The 21,786-nt window shown below is 48.4% G+C and overlaps 1 protein-coding gene across 12 annotated transcripts in view; it reads left to right on the plus strand.

Annotated features, from left to right (window-relative positions):
* The window catches only part of NFYC (nuclear transcription factor Y subunit gamma), a 63,965-nt gene extending 51,023 nt beyond the window's left edge, over positions 1-12,942 (plus strand). For 10 of the 12 annotated variants that reach the window (XM_058553814.1, XM_058553815.1, XM_058553818.1 and 7 more), the window contains exons 6-10: positions 1,524-1,697; positions 4,899-5,057; positions 8,137-8,244; positions 10,724-10,783; positions 11,723-12,942. In XM_058553814.1, coding sequence (XP_058409797.1) covers positions 1,524-1,697; positions 4,899-5,057; positions 8,137-8,244; positions 10,724-10,783; positions 11,723-12,154 — 933 coding nt within the window. In that variant the 3' untranslated portion in view covers positions 12,155-12,942. The remainder of the gene's footprint in view (positions 1-1,523; positions 1,698-4,898; positions 5,058-8,136; positions 8,245-10,723; positions 10,784-11,722) is intronic. The other 2 variants (XM_058553824.1, XM_058553823.1) reach the window with 2 other exon arrangements.
* The last annotated feature ends 8,844 nt before the right edge of the window (positions 12,943-21,786 follow it).

Raw genomic sequence — 21,786 nt, forward strand, 5'->3', positions numbered from 1 at the left:
GGGCCGTGTTCTACAGGGGACATGCATTTCTCCCCGCACTGTGGCCCCAGAATTCTAGAGATAGGAAAAGAGAGAATAGGGACACTTTTCTGTTGGTAACAGCTGTTGGGTTCAAGAGAATTTGTCATACTACCAACTTGGGTTAAAACAAGTACTTTCCTACCTGCAGCTGTCTGCCTGGTTCTACAAGTCCATTCATAATTCAGCAAGTGCCTACAAAGGACTGAATGGTAGGACAGCGGGGAGCAAGAGAGACCTAGGCTTTGCTCTTCTAGGGCTTCTATTCTAGCAGAGGAGGCAGTGAATTTGACAAGTACAGAAGTAATGAGGAAAGGACTGTGGAAGGGCAGATGGGGGCACCTAACCTAGTGAGGGGATGGGGTCAATACCAAGTTCGTAAATGTCACTCTGAGGAGCTTTGAGGCAGTCTGCAGGGTCTGTATACCTTGAAGAAGTGTCTTTTCCTCTTTTCTTGAACCTGGCAAACTTAGCCCAAAACAAGGAAGTGAGTAAATTTGGCTGATATTTTTGCTCAGCCAGCCCAAGTTGTTGTATGTTTCTTTTGTTTTTGTTGTCCCAGGCAGGGGCACCGTGTGTCACAGGGCCCTCCGGAGCAGACGCCGATCTCTGTGTCGGTGGTCAGGGGCTGACCAACCCCGGACCCTCAGGCTGTAACCATGCCGTAGTGTGTGTAAACATCCTACACTCTCAGCTGTGAGCTCAAGGTGGCTGGGAGAGGGTTGTTTACTCCTTCTGCCATGGAAAACGTCAGCTGAAGAAGGAACAGTCTCTTCACCCAGCAGATCGGACAGGATGCGACCTCCCTAGTCAGCCAAGGCAGCACCCCAGCGGAGAGCTGTCCTTCAGGCCCCCTGGGTTGCGCTTCTGTGCCTGAGTACAACCAGAAGCAGATGTGACGCTGGATAGATGTGGCCCTCCATAACCACAGAGCTCTCCACGTGCTGTGAAAAGCTGGGCACTTGCCTACCCGTGCTCTCGATTCTGACCTTTAATTCTGAAATTCCAACCTAGGAAAAGCCCTGTTTCCCTTTCCCTTGCTCTGTCCCTCCAGAGGTGGTGGGAACAAAATAAAGAGAGTACTGCTTATTTGGGAGTTTGGGAGCCAGCCTGAGAGCATGTTTGGGTAGCATCTTCCCAGTGCTCGCAATTAGCACTGTTCTCAGATCACAGGCCTTGACAGCATTTACTGACAAGCACTGCTGGTGCGTGGTTTTAGTTTCGGTAATTATTTGCTCATTTGCAACTCATCACGCAATGGGTGATTACTCCGTACTTCAGAAAATTGGCTGTATGTTTTGTGAAGCCTATGGAATCTGTTATTTTTAGTTTGATTTAGCACAACTGGTCTCTCCGAATTCCACTTTCCCTTGGCTTCAAATGTGGAGAGCTCAGCATTCAGCAGGCAACTGTGCAGAGCCTGTTTGGGGGAAGAATGGAAATTCACTGCAGTGGCTGCTGAATCAGTTCTTTTCCTCTTACCTGCCTCTCCTTCTACCCCACAGGAGGAGGTGCGCCAGTCTGTGACTCCTGCAGAGCCCGTCCAGTACTACTTCACACTGGCTCAGCAGCCCACTGCCGTCCAAGTCCAGGGGCAGCAGCAAGGCCAGCAGACCACCAGCTCCACTACCACCATCCAACCTGGGCAGATCATCATCGCACAGCCTCAGCAGGGCCAGGTCTGTGCGCTGTGGAGGGTGCCCACTCAGCAAGACAGCCCCTCTTAGGTTTGGGATGGAGGGACCTTGACCAGGGCAAAGAGGCAGTCAAATCATTACAGAACACTGGATTTGAAGTCTAGAAACCTGGGCTTTTCCCCAGATTTAGCCACTGAGGTGACTGAATCTCTCTGGGCCCTGGTTTCCTCACGGGTCAAGTGAGGAAAGTGCAGTGGACAAGATATTCTTCAGGATTCCTATGAGCTAAAAAATTTTAGAAGGAAAAAAGTCTCTGTAATGCCCTTATGAAGACTAGTGGCATCTCTGTAGAAGGTATTTTAAGTGAACTCCATGCCTGCTGCCTGTGTGTCTGCATCAGAATTGGAATTTGTACTCTTAAAAGGGAGATCAGACATCATTACCAGCTTGCATACCTTTCCTTCCCTTCTCACCGTCATTTCTCTGTCCTACATATTTGTGTCAAGTGACCTTCTCTTCTTACAATAGTAATCGGAAGTTTCTTTCTTTCCCCAGTAGTAGTGTTGTGAGAGCAGTAACATCTACGTTTACTGGGGATCATGAGAGGCTACAGAGAACTGTTCTCTAAGCTGCAAATCCCAATTCCCTGTCAATCATTAATTTATTTATTCATCAAACATTGAGCATTCTCTGTAAAGTCCTATGCTATGTGTTGGGGATACAAGCATGAATAAAATAGTCCCTGTTTTTAAGAATTCACAATCTAGTTGGGGCTACAAATACTTGGAGATTATACCACCACGTGGGAAGTGTAAGATGTTATGGATTGTGTAGAGGATGTTATGGGAGCACATCAAAAAGAGGGACCTAAAAAAGACGTGAGGGAGGTGGTAGAAGAGGATGTCAGAGAAGGTTTCCTGAAGGGAATAATATGAGTCTTAGAGGGAACAGTGGAAATCAGTCAAAGAGGGGAAGGAGGGCTTTCCCAGTAGAGAGCACAGCACAAGCAAAGGCTTGGAGGTGAGAAACAGCACAGGGATTAGAGGGAAGGTTAGGTCAGCATAGGGAACATCTAGGCAAGTCTGAAAAGATAAGCAGAGGACACATCCTACACAGCCTTGTGTATTTTAATAAGGAGCTGAGTTTGCCTAGAAGAAAAAAAATTGAGGCAGAGGTAGATTTAAATATTAATAATGATTTTAGGATTTAGTCCCTATTCATTTTTTTATCCAACAGACATTTATTGAGTGCTTACTCTTTGCCAAACACCACGCTAGGCAGAAGGGGTTCAAAGGTGATCGCAGCCCAGTCCCTGCCTCAAGGTGTTCACTGCACCATGATGTCTAAGGGATCTTTGGCTAATGCTTGTGCCTTTGCAGTGGTGAGAGCTTTATGGGCCAAAGGCCTGATTCCTTTATAGAGCGAACTTTACGGGAGGCTGCCAAGGGCTGGCTCTGTTGGCTGATCATCCTAAGAAGCTCATGGCTGTTGTGCCCGGACAGCAGGGCACACCATACATAATTTGATAGCTGCCAAGCTAACACAAGCCCTTGTTTTCCTGAAATGGTTTAGAAATACCTTGGAAATCCTTTTGGGAAAATTTAGTTGGTATAGTACAGTGATGAGTTGGCAGTATGCACTTTTTTCAGTCAGCAAGAATTTCATCTCTCCTCTTCTCTGCCACCCCAGACTTGCTCAGCTTGGAGCTAATAAGGCTTGTGAGGATGGTGAAGTTGGTCCCTCTCAGCATCTCCCAGCTATTGTTTTACTGTCCTGCTGGTTCAGGGTGACCTTGTGCTGTGTCACACCTCCTTGAACCCCTAGTAATCGCTATTTTAAGTTGAGTGCAAATATCCAGAATTAATATTAAAGTTGGAAGGAAAGCATATTTTGGTTAAGTGAATCCTGTGTTTTCTGTCATAAAATTGGCAACCTTTATTCCTGGAGGTTTGAGGAATAGGCTGAGTTGCAAATTGTGGTGTGAGAACAGGAGGTGTTTCCCGTTGTCCGAGCCCACTGCGTGTATTTTTACATAGATTCCTCTGTCATCTTTCTTCCCTACCCTCCTCCAGTTTATAGTAATTTCTCCTTATCTAGTAATCCTTTGAATCTCCTCTGTAGCTCCCAGAACACATCCCTTTCCCTTGTAACTTGAGATGCATAGTAGACCTATGCAGTCAGAATGTAAGAGCATCAGAGTAGCAACATTGATTGAAGCCCATGATTCATGGAGACTCCCAGAGCCGCCTTATTAAGGTGATTCTTAATTCAGAGTGGGGAGAGATCACATCCGAATTGGAGGTCCTCCCACCACCACCACCAGCAGATGAGCAAGATATGCTGGGCTCACTGCTCTAGGTAATCTGTAAAAGGTCACATCGAGGGCTGAAGTTTTGAGATTTGAAGAAATGACTGACTTTTTTGACAGTTCAAGCCTTTACTGTCTCTCAAAGGAGCAAGTTTCATAGGACTACAATCCGCTAATTGTGTGTGTGAGAGACACAGAATCTGCCAAGTCGTATACATTGGCAGAAATTTCTTAAATCTGAGTTTCCTGTTTCTAGAAAGTTAAAGTTCTTACTTTCTCAGATTCTCTTACTTAGGGGTAACCTCAGTTAAGATCCAGGTCCTAAGTCTGTCCAGGTGTTAACAGTGTTTGTGTCTCCTGTGGGAAGCTGTGTTGTGATCCAGGGCAGCCAGCTGGCTGGTGTGGGCTGGAGTCTGCTGCTTGAATGAGGGTGAAAGCCAGTGTGCACTTTATTTTCCTTCCAAAGTCTTGCATACCTAAGAAGGAACCCAGGATCCTGAAATTAGTAAATTCACACTGACTCCATTTTCTATTTAGTTTGCCCTCCAAATTCTCCTGCTCCAGATTTGACTTTGGCCGTTTCTCAAGTGAACTGTCATGGTTGCTTTTGATTCTTTTGTACTGTATGTGCCTTTCTATCATTGAAGGGGCTTGAAAAGTTGCAACATTTGAAGCATAGAGATGTTTGGGGCCTAGGCAAATATTATGAGCCTAAAAATCTGTTTGGCTTTCCCATCTTTTATTTTGGAGAGTGACTTGAACAGTGCTCTAAGCCAAAGGACTCTGTAGGTTGAGTATTTTTATTAGTGTTGCAGTGAGTGCAGGCATTCATGGAGGGGGTTTGCTCCTAGTTAACTGCTCCTTGTTGACCCCTTAGTAAGCCTGCTGGCTCTGAGCCAGAGCTCAATCAGCTTTCTCATGACTCTTCTTTGCAGACCACACCCGTGACCATGCAGGTTGGAGAAGGTCAGCAGGTGCAGATAGTCCAGGCCCAGCCGCAGGGTCAAGCCCAGCAGGCCCAGAGCGGCACTGGACAGACTATGCAGGTGATGCAGCAGATCATCACGAACACAGGAGAGATCCAGCAGATCCCGGTAAGCCCTGCCCCGCCTCCAGGTCTGCATGGCACTGTGCTCAGGGTTACGACAGGAAACAGTAAAGATTTTATACACACACACACACATATATAATATTGTATGTACGTATGTGTATGTATGTATACACACACACTTTTTTTTAACCTGTATTCCCGTTACGCTAGACCGCTCCACTGTTTACTCACTGCTTTCCTTTAATCGGAGTTTGGGTTCACCACTGTGGGGCAGCTCCTCTCAAGTTCCCCTCACTCCACCTATGCAGAGAAATCATTGTAACCACGATTCCATGCCAAGGCCCAAAGGCCCTGTGAGGCAGTCCTGTCTTTTGATTAGCAGAGAATAAGAGGGAGGTGTGTAGGGAAGGCCATAAATACACTTGTTGCATATTCATGAGTCAGTTCCCAGTGGAGCCTGCAGCAAAGTGTATTTTTGGCTTTCATTTAACTTATCCATTCCTTTGCTGTGGACCGATCTGCTTCCTGTGTGCCTTGAGGGATTTCATTTCTTAGATTTGTTGACTTTTTTACTTGTTCTTTTGTAAAAAATATCCTTAACACTTGCCATCTATACATTGGTCATTTTGCCACCAAAAATTGTGGAAAGTGAGTGACATGGAGCAGTCCTCCTATTTCCTGCCCCTGCCCTTCCTATTGTAAATGAAATGTAGGCAGATAGAGAAACTCACTTGGACTTGGTTAACCACTTCCTCTTTGAAAAAAGCTCAGAAAGTATCCTCAACTCTGTTTTTAGAACTGTCTTTTTATTAACATAGTAATAGGTCAAGAGAAAGCTTAGAAAAGTGGAGAATGTGCATCTGTGTCTCTTCTGTGTCGATGTCTCTCTCTCTCTCTCCCCCTCCCGCACGCACACACACACACACACACACACACACGCACGCTCACGCATCCAATATCCATCAATTCCAGGTGCCTTGCTTCACTGTTTCAGCCAACCCCAAGACCTCTCTCTTGAATGGTTCTCATTTTTGTATGTGAAGGCACCAGAACAAGTTCATTTAAGCCAGAGAAGAGTTCTCCCTTCGCAGCGTGTTTTTAACCCTCTGGGGCACAGAGCTTTAGCATAGGAGATTTGTTGCAGAATGCAGGACCTCGTCTTCACTGTTCTCAGATACCTTCTGCAGGAGTTGGCGTTTCTGAACTCAGAGTACTCACGATCGTGATGACCTTCAGGAAGGAAACTTTGCTTCTCTTTTGAAAGCCCAGCGGGTAGGATTATTTGCTCTGTAATTAACGTAAAAAAGCTGTGAGGATCCCCAGACCTATCTAACCTTGTGGTAGATGGACTAAGGGGCAGAGCATCACCAGATGTCTAAACCTAAGCCTAAAAGAAGAACTTCTTGCTTCTAAGAACTGCTTGGAACTCTTTGGCTCACAGCTTTCCAATCACATTTGCGTTTTTGCAAAGAGCTCTTCCCAGCTGGGAAATGTAAAATCCCTATGGCTGTCAGTACACCTTCCCCCACTTCTAGGACAAGACTTTAGTATTTCATCTTGTGTTCCTTGGCTGGAGTTCTGCTGACTCCTGGGACCAGCCACCATCAGTCTGGGCAGATGAGATTTCCCAAGCCTCCACCCAGCTGTCTTCATCCCCACAAGCAACTTGACGTTGTTGCCTGGAAGCTGCATTATGGAATTTAGGTGGGGAGTTTGGGCTTGGCCTCACAACTTCCCAGCAGCAACCCTTGGCGTATTCTCAGGAAAGAAATGACTGCAAGTCACAGTATCTTGCCCTGTCTCCTTTGAATCAGATTCTTAACGGGTTTAGATTTTGTGTCCCTCAATCTTGCCTTAAGCGGACAATTCTGGTCTGCCAGGAACTTCAGTGTCAGTCTTTTCTTGGTGGTTCAAATCCTCTTTGAGGCTGGAAGTTTCAGAGCAGTTTGATTTAACACTGCATGCAGGAGTATAGCTTCATCCTATCAGCATTTTCCTTGTGGAGGTAAAATTCCCTGCAATGAAGTTAGCTCTTAAAAGTAGGGGAAAATTTGCTCCAGGACAAAGGCATGACTTGCCTGTTAGCCTCGAGAAGCTCACCCTTGCAACAGAGGCAGGCTGAGCCCCCAGACAGAGAAAAAGACCAAATCTGCCAGTCTTCCGGGAACCTCTTTCACCCCTCAAGTCCCAAGTGTGAACGCAGTCCTCTTCTGCTAACTCGTTTCTCGCTGAGCCACAGTTCCTCTCATGTTGTAACCGCGTTGGTCGTCTCCTCATCCTCACGCTCGAAGCACCAATACTTTTATGGTACACTGGAGCGTTAAGAGCCTGAGTTAATGCTTTTAGCACACAATTAAATGCAGAATGTGGTATTATTGTATTATCTGAGACTTAATCTTAAGCATGAGGGACTCTAAGGGCATTTTTATAGCTTTGGTTTCCCATGATTGGGTTTTCTGTGAAAAGTTGATTGATTCATCTTCCCCTTGGGAGGTGTTTGGCCAGAAGCTAGTGCTGAACACCAAGGATCCTAAAAGTCACAGAGACCCCCGTTGGTCCTGGCTCTGGGGGACAGAGATGGTGAGGCAGGCCAGCTTTTTCTTCCAAGATGTGCAGTATGGGGTTGGGCAGTACTAGGGCTGTGGCACGGAGTGATGGCCATCTGCTTTGGGCTCCTGGAGGACACTGGAGCTCTTCTCAATATTAGGTCAGCCATCCTGGGAACTGGGATGGGAAAGTGTGGGGATGGAGGCGAGAAAGGCCCACACTTAAGGTACAAGCATTCCAATCATGTCAGACAGTCTCTGGATAAAATCCTAAGATAAATTGTGAGCAGACAGCTAAGAGCCAGTGAATGCTGAGGGGGCAGCCATGCTGTTCTCACATATGTGCCCAGATCCTCTGGGAATTGTTTCCAGGTCCATTCAGGGAACATATCTTCTTTTGTGTTGTGTGACTCATGAAGTGGAGATGATGTGGTTTTGCTTATTTTGACCTTTGTTAACAAAAAAGGAACTTTTCAGGGGGTGGTAGGGGACTATCACCATCTCTGGTCATGGAAAGTTTGCCCATTTGAGGTTGCACTCAGTCTGCTGTGGTCTGTTATCTCTGCCCTGCCCTAGGTGCAGCTGAATGCTGGCCAGCTGCAGTATATTCGCTTAGCCCAGCCTGTATCAGGCACGCAAGTTGTGCAGGGACAGATCCAGACGCTTGCCACCAATGCGCAACAGGTATGTGCCTCAGAGATGCAGAGCTTGAGCTGGGGACCAACAGGAGCTGGCTTCTAACCAGACAGGAGTGCTCAGCACACCACTCTCTCACCACCTCATCCTTCAGCAAGAGCCACCTCCACACCCTGCACATCTATTCTGCACCCCAAAGAACAGATGGGGTTTATTGGAGGATTGGCTTCAAAGTCTCTCTCTTACCATCTTGTTCTCAAGGGACACAGAAATGCAAGGCAAAGGAAGTCTCAAGGATACTTGAAGAAAGTCTAATGTGTGTGTGTGCATGTCTGACCAGAGGAAGCGTCTTGACGGACTGCCTCAGTCAGGCTGAGTTTCCATCTTTAAACCTGAATAGCTGTTGTGTTCTGGCACCTCCTGTGCCCTTTGGAAAGCTTACTTAGATTTTACCCCACCTCCTCATGCACCTCCTAAGCAGAGATTACCCCCCTCATCACCTCTCATGCCCTAAGATATTGAAGGCCATGAGCCACAGGTGCTGAGGGGGCTGCTTCCCTGACCTTGGGAGTTGGGGGACATGGACATCATTTGCAGGGGCTAGGGGATGCTGGTCAAGGGGGAGGTGTTGTTAATGGATTCTTTTGCCTCAGACCCAAAAAAAAAGCAGCAATCGTTTAAGAGCTGGACCCATCTGGCCCAGTTGCGTTTCTGGTGATGTATCTATTGACAGTGGTGACAGAGCTGAGTTTGTAGAGCAGGTCTCTAAAGATCTCATTTGGAAAAATATGAGGAATGAGCCAAAAGCAAAGCTTCTGAGTTCCATATAGTCTCTGGGATTATTAAAGGGCCCACTCTAAACCCATTCCTTGGCTCACAGAAGGACTTGGGCTTCTCGCTAATTTCCTTGGGGTTCACTGACTTGGAATCAGATCTCAAGACTGGTCATACCCTTGGGTACCACCCCCCTCTATCTTCTTAAAAAAAAAAAAAACCTTGTGAGATTCTAACCTGGGATCCAAAAACTTTTTATGGCATGGGGTGGGAGGAAATGAAAAGGAAGAGTTCTTGATTTCCCAGAGGTCAGTTTTGGGACCAGAACTAAAGCTAGGGAGAGTTGGGTGTACAGAGAGGAGGAGAAGCAAGAAGACGGCACCTGAGGGCAGTCAGAGTCTGCCTAAGAAGAGATTGTAATCATGACAACCTGCACTTGGTAGGTGCTCAGTAAATGTTTGTTGAATGAATGCTGAATAAATAATATGTAAAGGGATGTAAAGCTAAATGAAACTTTCTTCTCAGCTTATGTGAAGGGCCCTCCTGTCTGGCCACAGGGCACAGTTAACCTTCTCAGCTATGAGCAGTATTTTCCATTTGTCTCAGGGTCATTCATTTATTCTGTAGACGTATCTTGAATACTTCCTTTGCATTGAGAGGTATAAAGACAAAACTTAGTTCCTGCCCTCAAACAGCTTATAGACTGGTGGGAGGAGAAAGACCCAAAACAGGAACAATTGTAAGAACCCCTCACACCTGAAAGAGTAAGACACTCTTTCACACCTGTCCCCTCCTTGCTCCTCATAGCCTCATGTCTAGGCCTGCTGGGTTGTTTTTGGCGGTTGTGAGGACACTCGAGAGGACAGTCTTTACCTTGCAGGTTGGCTGTGATGATTTCAGGAGATGGTACACAGAGGACATTACTAGTCACGTGTTCCATAGATACACATACGCACACAGGCACGCGTCAGTCTTCTTTCTAGTCTACCAGGCTGTCTCCAGCAGCTAGCGTTATATATGATGTACTTCTGCGTGTCAGTAAATTTCTTTTAAAGTCCCCACATAAGATTTTAAGTACATGTAATAAATGCTTTCCTTGCTACCGCCCCCTCCACCCCTGCCGGCCCCCTAGCCCAGAGGGCTGCACGTGGCCTCTCTCGGAAAAAGTACTTCATAGGTTTGCCACAAGGGCTTGCAGGGCCAAGGCTACCTGCTCGCCAGGGTGTGTCATATTCCAGTCAGATAATCTGGGTGATATGGGTTTGGTTTGGAGCCCACCTTCTAAGAATGGAAGGGACCATTTGGCACTTTGCCCTGTGTTTTGCAGTCTGCCTTCACTGGCCGAAAGACAGACTCTTAGGGTTTCTGCCTAAACCGTAAATGTTATGCCCTGTCATGTCAGCACCTAGGAGCTAGGTGTTTTGTTTGACTTGAGCCTCAGGCCCCACGAAGACCTTGCGGTAAACGTGGGGGAGTAGATGGTCATTAAGAGAGATGGTTGTAGAAGTTGTATATTAGTCCAGGGTCCTCTATGTGGTGCCAGTTCTGAGTAGCCATCAGTGCCAGGGGGTGGGGAGGGCGGGGCCCCTGCTCTCGCCTGCTCATCAAGCACATGTTCTGTGCTAGGCCTCATTCTGGGCACTTTATATGCTTTGTCTCCTTTGATCTTCACATCTCTCTCCTTGGTGGTGGGCTGGTGGACTAGATAGAGCCTGCAGCTGACATGCCTACTCTGTCATCTTGACTCCTACAGATCACACAGACAGAGGTCCAGCAAGGACAGCAGCAGTTCAGCCAGTTCACAGATGGACAGGTAGGACACCCAGCCTGGGGAGGGGCAGAGGGTGAGGAGTTGTGGGGAGTAGTGGGTGATATCTGTGAGTTTGGATGGTTAGGGCAACTGTCCCATCTTCTGTTAACAATGAGTGGACAGAAATTGTTAAAACAGGTGCAGTCTTTAAATCAGGGTGACTATCCTTTAGTTATAGACTTGTGGGAGCTGCAAATAATCTTAGACATTATATAGCCCCAATCCCCCTTTTACAGATAAGTAGACTGAGCCCTAGAGATGGGAAGTGCCTTGTCTGCTCGCTCAGCTGTTCATTGCAGAACCAGGACTAGAATGCATCCTCTGTAGGACTAGTTTTTCTCTAAGCCATGCTGCTATTTAATAACATGGATCAGTTGAAATGCAGAGAACATGTGATCTCTCAAGCTCTTTTGGTTCCTGGAATTCAGTAATTCTAAACTCACACGAGGAAAGAATCTTCCCTTTTCCCTCTGCCTTTCCCCTCACACTTGGTCCCAGAGACATGCCCAAGCTTGTGTTCTCTGCTGCCCAGAAGGGAGAGGAGCTGGCAACAGGACCCCCTTCTGGCTTTTGCCAACACCAGGTGCTAGGCTCATATGCCAGGGCTCCTGTGGCAGGGGGTCTTGATTTTGGTTTCTTTTGGGGACACCTGAGAAATCAAGTGTCCACTTGGCCCTAACCTTCCATAGTGGCTATGTGAGCATCTTCTCCATCCCTCACTGGTCTTGGCTGTAGTAAGTGCTTAATCCCAGGCCACCTCCTCAGCTGGGCCCGTGTAGGAAATGCAGGTTCAGCGTAGCCTCAACCTAAGCCAGATACTCTGAGGAAAGGAGGAGAGGGGGTAATCCTACTGCCTCTGCCAGTGAGGATTACCAAGAGTTGGGGAAATGCTGACTTCCAAGCTGCTGGTACAGTGGTTCGAATTGCTTGTGTTTGTCACAGAGGAACAGCGTGCAGCAAGCTCGAGGCTCTGAGCTAACGGGAGAGGCAGAGCCCAGAGAAGTGAAAGCCACAGGAAATGCAACTCCCTGCACCTCTTCCCCGCCCACCACACACACCCCCTCCCACCGGGCTGGTGCCTCCTGTGTCTGCTGCTCCCAACCCCAGCAGAGCTCCACATCCCCTCCTCCCTCTGACGCCTTGCAGTGGGTGGTGGTTGAGGTATCTGGGGCCCCCAACCAACTCGAGGCCCATAGGGAGCTGCATGCCCCTCTCCCAGGGGTGACCTCACTCTCTCCTCTCCACCCCTCGCAGCAGCTCTACCAGATCCAGCAAGTCACCATGCCTGCCGGCCAGGACCTCGCCCAACCCATGTTCATCCAGTCAGCCAACCAGCCCTCCGACGGGCAGACCCCCCAGGTGACCGGCGACTGAGGGCCTGAGCTGGCAAGGCCAAGGACACCCAACACAATTTTTGCCATACAGCCCCAGGCGAAGGGCGCAGAGTCCCTCCCCAGAGGACCCGGCCGACCTCAGCGCCTCCAGCAGGCTAGGACACTGGTGCACTACGCCCGACATCTGGGCGCCGAGATTCTCCAACAGAAAGATGCAATATTTTTTATTTCTTTTTTTTTTTTTTTTTCATTTTCTCCTCCAAGGAATCAATATTTCAATATGTTGAGCTGTGTGTCCAATGCTATGAAATGAAAATATTAAATGACATATTTATGGCATTTTCGTGAAGAGTGTGGTTAAAGAAATATTTCTTTTGTTTTCTTTTTTTTTGGTTCTTACTGCCACTTCTTTATAGGAGCAAATCTTCTCAGGGGTATATGTTATCTCCTGACTCTTGGAACAGCTGCTGCCCCCAAGATTTGCTGCCTTGTGCTGCCCTCAGATTAAATTAGGTGAACGCGTGTAGCTTCTTTTTCACTACTAGTCCTCTCCTTGTGCCCTGCTCTTGCCCCAGACGTCTGCGTATTGGCATCCAGAAGCCATGGAAACATTCCTTGCTTTTAAGAGATGAACTCATTTGCCACCAGACTGGATGGTTTCATTCCCAAACCCTTATCTTCCAGGGACCCAAGGAGACTAGAACTTTGTGCGTTTGCCCCCCCGACCCACCTATTTTTTATTTTTTAAATGCATTAAAAATTGTGCTAGTCTCCATTGCTGCATGGACTTCAAACTGCATGAAATGCAATAAATCTCATTTTAGATAATTTAGAGTCTGGGTTTCTGTGTCGGGGGGCATTTATGGGGCCACTTTCCTTGGGAAAGGCTTGGAAAAATTTGTTTGCCCTCAGGGTGAGTGTCTGAAGGAGGGAGGGGTGTCCAAAGCTAAGGGAACTTAAACTGCATATCTGATTCGAACTGAGGCCGTCAGCTGATTTTAAAAATGAGCTTCATCACAGTCTAGTTGCTGCTCAGAGGTACCTGCCTGCCTTACTTCCTAGACTACCGCATGTGGGCCAGATTGAGCTGTGTTTGCTCTGTTGGAGGGTCAAGAGAGCATCTCTCATGGAGAAAGCTCTCTGTCTTTCAGACAAGGACCCAAGTAAATCCCTCCACTCCTGCCCTGGCATAGGCTGGCACTCTGAGCTGCCTGCTGTGGCCGTGCCCAGTGGCATCTGCCGTGGAGGGCAGCCCAAGCTCCTGTCAGCCACAGATCAGAAGGGTTCTACAGCCAGGGCCTGCTTCCTATTAATTGAAGCAGGAAGAATAGAAAGAGCATTCCACTTCTTCATTGGTCACAGAGGCCAGTGGTGAGCCATTTTTCTTACCTTTACCATACCATCCTTTCTAGAATGAGGCCTGTTCTCCTGGGAAGAGCAGAGAACTGGGTGCCAATAAAAGTAGGTGTTAATTTCTTCTCTGACAGTAATATGCCATAAAACCTTGGGCAACTCCCTTCTTTTTGGGACTGACTCAAAGACTGGGAGAGTCAGGGGTTGGGATGGAGAAGAGGTTTTAATATTAGATGATTTCAACTCCGACCCTGATGCCCTTATAATTCCCCAAATATCCCCCACTGTCAACGATGGTTAAGTACTTGGATATCTATGTCATCGATTCCATTTTCAACCATTTACCTAAGTATACCTTACCTTATTCCACAAGAAAAATTAAGATGGCTTACATGAAAAACAATACACAATGAAATAAAATATGGCAAATTAGAATTAGGAAGGATATATTGATTAGGAAATCAGAATCTTAATACAAGAACACAAATACTCTGGCCATAAAAACCTATGTAGTTGTTAGAATTAGGTTTTGCCTTTGATCCTGGGCTTCCTGGCCACCAAAACAGAGATGGGACCAGGTAAGAGATTTACACTATGAAAGCAAGAAAAATAACATTCTTTTGCAAAAGCAAAGATTTTCCTAGTTTTAAGGTTTTGAATACATAGTACCCCTCCAGTGTCATCAGGGTAGGTGAGGCAGGTGATAGTGTCACCGTGAGTGAGTCTGGGGCAGCCCCACAGGCTTCTGGCTCTGAAGTTCAATGCCCCTCCTCCTCCTGTATCCAGTTATCTTCATTCTAGCTCTGGACGTTTCTCTGCATGGGGTCATCTGGTCTTTCTCACTGTCCTGTACCCAAACACATCTCAGTGAGAGACATGCAAATATCCACTGATTAGCTGCGTGCCCAGCCCTATGTGGGGGGGGAGAGAGCAAGCGGGAGCGCACAGAAGGGGCACTGGCCTCAGAGAAAAGGGAGGAGCTCAGCTGTTTCATTTCCTAGCTAAACCCCCACATTGAGGCACTGCACTGTACCACCTTGCTGCTCTTCGACTCATTCTTGAAAACCCAAGTGTAATTGGAATTTCAGGCCAGTCAATGGTCCTCATTTTCCCATAGACTTCCATTCTTATTTTGGAGATGTTTCGATCAGTAGTGATTGGCAAGCAGCTTCCTTGCTGAGCTATTTCCCTTTAAATTTCCCCGCCAGCCGGGCCCATCAGGGTGTAAACAAACGCTTTGGTGCAGCCCAAGAGAGCCCCTGTCTAATACCCAGCACGATCCCCTTACATCCGGAGCATTCTTCCAACATTTTTCCTAGCTCTTGCAACATCCGTCCTCCCGATGATCTTCACGGTGACCCTGCAGGCAAGACAAGAAGGGGGATTGTGATCCCTGTGTTACAGATGGAGACATGGGAGGCCCAGCGAAGTACAGTGACTTGCCCAAGGTCATTCCATGAATAGAGGTGGAGCTGAAACCGAAACATTGGTCTCCTGACTCCCTGTGCATACATAGCTGGCAAAAGGAGGGAGGGAGAGAGAGGGAGAGAGAGAGTGTGTGTTTGTAAGAACAAGGCTTTACTAAATGTGACTGCTGACTCCTTTTACTCTGTCTCCCCAAACCCACTGGCCAATGTGGAATAAATAAAGCAATTGGATCTAGTCTGGCAGCTGGTGGTTTCCAAGAGGCTGATGGAGGAGACTGGAGGCCCCTGGGATTATGAACAGACCACCTTGCTTGCCTCCTTGCTGCTCAGTTCTGCAGAGGCCACAAGAGGGCAGCATGCAGCACTCACCCAAGTCTCTGGGAAGTGCCCTGTCCCACCCTCGCCCAACTTGAGACAATTCTGGGAACTACAGGGTAGAACTGTCTCCTTTCTCAATGGTGCTAGATCCTTAACCCTCTTCCGGACAAGACTCTTTAACTCTTGAAGGGAGGGGCCTCCCTAGGGCAACAGTGAGGACTGGAAACACTACCCTCTCCAGAGCATTACTTCAGGGCAGGTGGTTAGATTTCAATAAGGACTTTCTGACAGCCCAAGTTCATTCAAGGCCCTTTCCATCTCCCCAGCTTTGTGTCTTTCCACTCCCCTCTCTCCTGCACCCTATTCTCCTGTCACACTCAATTACTGGTCCCTGAATTCACCTCCATATTTTCAGAGTGTACTGGCCCCAATGCCTGGAATGTCCTTTTACTTCCTTTTCTACTTATTGATCTCCTATACATCCATCAAGGCCTAATTTAAATGGCCCTTGCTGAGAAAATTCTAACTCCTGGGGCAGAGTTATCAAAGACCTCTTCAATGCTCCTGTAGCAACTTCTACAGCCTCTATTATTAGTGCTCATATACACAGTCATTCAGCAAATATTTCTTTGGCACTTTCTGTGTGTCAGACATTGTTTTGGACATTGTGACGACAGCTGAAAACAAGTCAGGAGGTTTGTGCTATCACGGAGCTTATATTGGGTTGGGGGCAGGGAGAGAGGTGGGAATGGGAGAGAGAGACAACAAACACAAGACCATTTAGGCTCTGAAGAAACACCTTATCACTGTTAGAATTTTCTGGTTTTGGTTGTCTTCTTTACAGACGGTCCTCCTCCAGTTCAGGGTCATCTCTGCCACCTCCAGGGCCCAGCACAGGGCCTGGCAGCAAGAGAATAACAGTAACTGATGAGTGAGTGGAGGAACATGAACCCTTCCCTGCCGACAGGGCCTCCAGCACTGCACACCATCCCACCTCTGCTCGTTGGCTCTCACTGTTGCTTTTTTCTTGTTAACAATTTGTTACTGAGCACTGATAATATGCTAGGCAGGGGTATTAGATGGAGATGATTCTTTTAAGAAATTTCTTTGTAGGAAAATATATATAAAGCTTGGTACCTAAATGGATTATCTCATTTCATCTTCACATCCTCATTAGGTAGGTATTCTTCTCATTTTATAAGTGAGAAACTGAGGCTCAAAAAGGCTAAGAAATTAGCCAAGAGCACCAGCTGGTTGAGTGGAGCCAGATGCTCCAAGAAGCCTCCTGTCCCAGCTGGCTCAGCCCCATCGGTCTCGTCCTCCCTGTCTGTGATTCTTTTCCTACAGAGAATGAGAACACCGGCCCCCCCCGCCCCAACTCCTGGGTAGGGACCTACCCTTTGTCCCACCACGCCAGGCATCCATAAGCCTCTGTAAGGTGGCATCTGACCTCCCAGGAGGAGAGGACCCTAAGGTGGGTCAAGTGCCTGGGCACATGGGCAATGTGGGTGTGGCCTCCTCAAGGCCCCCTGAGCCGTGCTGGCAGCGTTACCCCCCAGCTTGGGTGCTGGGCCACTACCATGGCCCAGGAATGGGGGATAGGAGGACAGCAAGGCTGGCACTCAGCTGGGCCAGGCTGGGCTGGGCTCCTCTGGCTGGCTGGTGCTGAGGAGAGGTCCCAAACAGCCCAGCCTCTTTCCGCAGCCCTGAGCCCCATCATCCCTACAGCTCTCAACCCCTCCCCCATGCCCCTGTGCACGTCTCTTTCAGTGAAGGTCTGTGGGACAGAGCTTTCTAAGATCTGGTATGTGTCAAAATGTCTTCATTTTGCCCTTTATTTAAATGATGGTTTGGCAATGTATAGAATTCTAGGTTTGCAATTACTTGCCCTCAGCACTCTGAAGATACTATTCCATTGTCTTTTGGCATCTGTTGTTGCTGATGAGACGCTTACTGTCAATTCAATTATTGGACCTGTGCAGATAAGCTATCTTTTCTCTCAGGTGGCTTTTAGAATTTCCTTTTATTCTTGATATTCTACACTTTGGCTACAAGGTGTCTAGATGTAGTTTTGTTTTGTTTTTAAAGATATCTTACTAGGCAGTCTGCAGGCCTTTTAAATCTAGAAATTCACATCTTGTTTCTGGAAAGAACCTAGTCACTCTTTCCAACTAGAGTTTCTCATTCAATCTGCTATGTCTCTTTTCTTTCATATCTTTAATCTCTATATTGTTCTGAGGAGGATTTCCTCAGTCTTAGCTTCTAATTCACTAATTCTCTCTTCAGCTGTATTTACTCACCCATCTAATTTTTTAATATCAGTGACTTTAGTTTTCATTTCTAAAATTCCTAAATAGCTCCTGTCATATCTGCTACATGTTCCTGTTTGATATCTTTCTGTTCTTGTTTTATAGATGCTATTCCTTCCTTTACCTTCTTGAAGATTTTAACTATATTAAACTTCCTTTCAGATTGCTCCATTATCTCTAGGTCTTTAAGTATGAATTCTCCCATGAGAGAGATGTCTCTCAAGATGTCTTCTTCTTATGTGTTGTGAAGTTTATCCTTGAGATAGTTATTTTCAGCACATTTTCCTGATTGTACCCTGGGATATGGAGGCCACCCTAAGGGATGATTTCTTAGTCGTATCTGCCCAAGCCATGTGGAAGTGCACCTGCCCCAAACTAGCTCTTATATTAGTGTCTTGGTTTGGGATTTTGGCATGTTGTAAATATCAAATTCTGAGCCCCCACCCATGTGGACAAGCTTGAGGTGTCATACTCAGATGGGTACTCTTTTTATCCAATGCCAGGGCCAGGTAGCTAGCAGGCAGTGATACCTTAGTCCTGTTTATGGCAGACAGCACTTTCCCAGACCCAGCTCTAAGCAGGGAGCCTACTGTAGCCCCTGCCACTGGTGGGGTTTAGAACTACACTTCCCATCCCGCTGGAAAACTGAACCCCTCCTCAGAGGTACAGCTTCAACTCCTGCTCACCTGCTCACCACCAGAATGCCCTCTCATTTCTGGCCCTTAGAGATTTCTCATTCTTGCTTTTGAGCTTGGATATATATTCTTTTAATTATCCAGAATTTATCTTATATGTCTAATATTTTAAGGAGGAGGGACTTCAATAAGTGTTTGATCAAATTTGACCTGGAAGTCCCACTCCCTGGGCCTCCCAGCCCTGTCACTGAGCCCCTAGCCTCCCTTATGAGCCCCCATTCTCCTCCCTGAACCCTTGTCTCCCTTACCAAGTCTCACCCCTTTTCTGAACTCCCTTCCCTGCTGCTCCATCTGCAATCCCTCCTACTCACATCATCTCCCTCCCTGAGCCCACTTGCAAGTTTCTCCCCAAAGCAGGGCAGCTTTTCTCCATTGCACTCTCAGCAACTCAGAAAAGTCCTTCCTCCTCATTTTCCAACCGACTCCACTGTCCCAGTGGCTCTCAGAGAACATGGAGCCTCCCAGAAGGACCGCAATAGTGTTGTCTTCTGCATGGTCTCCCAGGAGTTGGAGTCAAGGAGGAAGCATCCCGAAGACAGAGGAGGAGCAGTATGAGAAGGGATGGCTTTGACCTTCATTTCCACACCCCCTTCTCTCTCAGTGTCTCCTCCAACCTCCAACCCTGAGGATCAATGGGCGTTCACTTTCGCTGAGCTCAGCACACTGCTCCCTCCCCACTTCCTGTGGCTGGGAGCTGACTGGCCCAGCAGGTCATCCTGGTCTGGGCTGGGGAGAGCTCAGTGACACACCCAGATCTGAGGGGAGAGAAATTCCCCGGGCCCCTCCAGCACCTCTCACCTGCTGGGTGGCCTAAGTCTCTTGTCCTCTCAGGGCCACATTGGGAAAAGGAAGCAGGCTTGGTCTTTCTCTCCAACTTCCTCCTCCTGCTGTCAGTGGAGGTGGATCCCTAGAGGTGAATAACAGATGTGATGCCATCACCCCATGAGCACCCCCGACTCCAATCCCCTCCTCCTAGGAGCCTTCCCAGACTGAGAAGAGCTGGTAGGACTAGGGGTTTCTCACAGCACCTCCCCTCTCCACCCAAACACACACCTGAAGAACGGTAAATCTATGGTTCAAGTCTGTACAGCTTCCTATACGATCATGACTTTTTGCACACATTATTGCATTCAGTCCTCCTGATAGCTGGGGAAGGTGGGGCAAGGGGGAGTGACTTGCCCAAAGTCACCAGCTAGTCCAGAGGTAGAGCCAGGAAGCCCAGCCATGACTTGTAGTTCAGTGCTCTTTCTACCCCTGGCACTGCCAACCTCCCATTCCACCACTCCTGAGCTCTCTCCTGCAGAGCCCCAGGCTCTGCCGTATGCCCAGGCTCTGCCGCATGCCCAGGTTCAGGCCCTGGCCAGGCTCCCTGATTCCTCTCAGGTCAAACTAGACCCTTCAGCCTAGCATTCAAGGCCTCCTGTGTCCCCCTTGCGAAGCTTGCTCTTCCTCCCTCATGCTCTGTAACATCATCGCCATCCCCACGCCCCACCTGGACACACACATACACTACAGCACAGGGCTAACGAGCTATACTAGGCAAGACTCTTCACTGATCCTCAGTCTTCTTGTCTGTAAAATGGGGAGTGAACAGTATTACCTCACAGGGTTGTTGGGATGCTGAGACAATGCAGGTAGAGCATCCTGCCCGAGGCTGAGCATTTAGCATGGGCCTCACTGATGGTAGCTGCAGGCATTATTGGTTGCACTTCTCTGCACCTCTCCAAGTCCTCCCCACCCCTGTCCCCAAGGGGCTCCCTCAGCCATTGCCTGTGGAGGTTTCTTCCTCACCTGAGCGCTACCAGCCCTTAGAGCTGTAAGAAAACCCAGGGCGTTTCTGGGGTGTGAAGAGGAAAGAGGAGGAGGTCTGGTGGGTGGTACCCTGATCCCCTCACCCCAATTCAACCAGAACACCTCTGCTTGAATGCTTTTTACACTTTGGGGTGCTACCTTATGATTCTGTCTGTAAAAAGGATTCCATTGCTAATGAAGTCTGAAAACCACTGACTTAAACCACCCCCTTCCCAGTCTAAGAAGGGAATTGAGCCCTTGGTTGACCTGTGGGAATCAATGACAGGCTTGACCCCGGCCCCTGGTCCAGCCACTTCCAGACCTCAACCGTTTCTGACCCGGGAGTCTCTGCCCCTGCAGGAGAGAGTCCTTTAACAAGGACTGGGTCATCTGTTGTTCCCCTCAGCCCTCAGCACTGATCCCACAGCCCAGTGCACAGTAGGTAGGTGCCAGCCAGAGGAGAGGACAGGTCACAGACAGTTCTGGAGTCACCCATGGCTGTGTATCCTTAGCCAAGTCCCTGCACCTCTCTGAGGCTCAGCATCCTCATGTGCAAAGGGCTGCCCTTGCTCCCAGAATGGGCAGGGCCTGGCACATAGTTGGTGCTCGGCAAATGGGAGCTCTCTCTGCCCACCCTTGCTCTCAATCAATACTCACTCCACTGATGGATGATGGCGACAGTGATGAATTACAGGAGGTCTTGGAGCCCTGCTCCCTTCTTGTACAGATGGGAAACTGAAGCCCAGAGCAGGGAAGGGACTTGCCCAGGTGGGACAGTGAGGGAGTCTGGGCAGAGTGGGGACGAATTGGCAGTGTGACAAGGGAGAGATGTGGGAGCTGGGGGTGGGAAGGAAGCTGCTGAGGGTGGGCTAAAGGGAACAGGTGGGAGAGAGTGAGGGACAAGGGTGGGAAACCACAGCACTCCCCACCCCCTCCAGCAGGGGGGCTGGCTGAGAGAGCCAGAGACAGCTGTTTGCTCAGAGAAGTGTCTTAGTCACTAAAGGCTGCGGTGGGGAAAGTCCATCCTCCTAGTCATGTCCTGGGAATCCGGATGGGGGCAGAAATTCTGTCGGTGACCCTCAGAGTGGCCACCTGTCCTCTCTGAACCAAACTTTCTCCTCTGCCTCCTCCACTCCCCTTTGAGTGCATGTGCTCACAAACACACACACACCCCAACAAAACTGCTTACAGCCTCCTAGAACCAACTTCCCCATCCCACTCACCCCTTAGAAAGTGTTCCATGTCTCTCCACTTTATTTTTTTTTTAATTTTTATTTATTTATTTATTTTTGTCCCAAAGCCCCAGTAGATAGCTGTATGTCATAGCTGCACATCCTTCTAGTTGCTGCATGTGGGATGCAGCTTAAGCATGGCCGGAGAAGCAGTGCGTTGGTGCATGCCTGGGATCTGAACCCGGGCCGCCAGCAGTGGAGCACGCGCACTTAACCGCCAAGCCACGGGGCCGGCCCCATGTCTCTCCACTTTAAAAAGCAGTGGGCTTGTCCCTCCACCACACACGCACCTGCAGGAGAAACAGGCCTCTGTGCCCTATGAAAGTCCTTCCTGAGATCTAACTTCCATCCCTCTAGCTGCAACCACAGTCTCTTTCCTTCTCCTGCTGCCGTCGAGGGGGTAACCTGGAGCTGGAGTTAGGAAAGATGATGAGAGACCCTCTCCCCACAGTGGGGGCTCCTCACAAGGAGAGGAAGAGACTTTTGCAGACCCGCAAATGGGAAGAGAGGCATGGGGTCCAGAGTTGATGCTGAACTCGAGGATGAG

This window comes from Diceros bicornis, chromosome 13, assembly GCF_020826845.1.
Source record: "Diceros bicornis minor isolate mBicDic1 chromosome 13, mDicBic1.mat.cur, whole genome shotgun sequence".
NCBI lineage: Eukaryota > Metazoa > Chordata > Mammalia > Perissodactyla > Rhinocerotidae > Diceros > Diceros bicornis.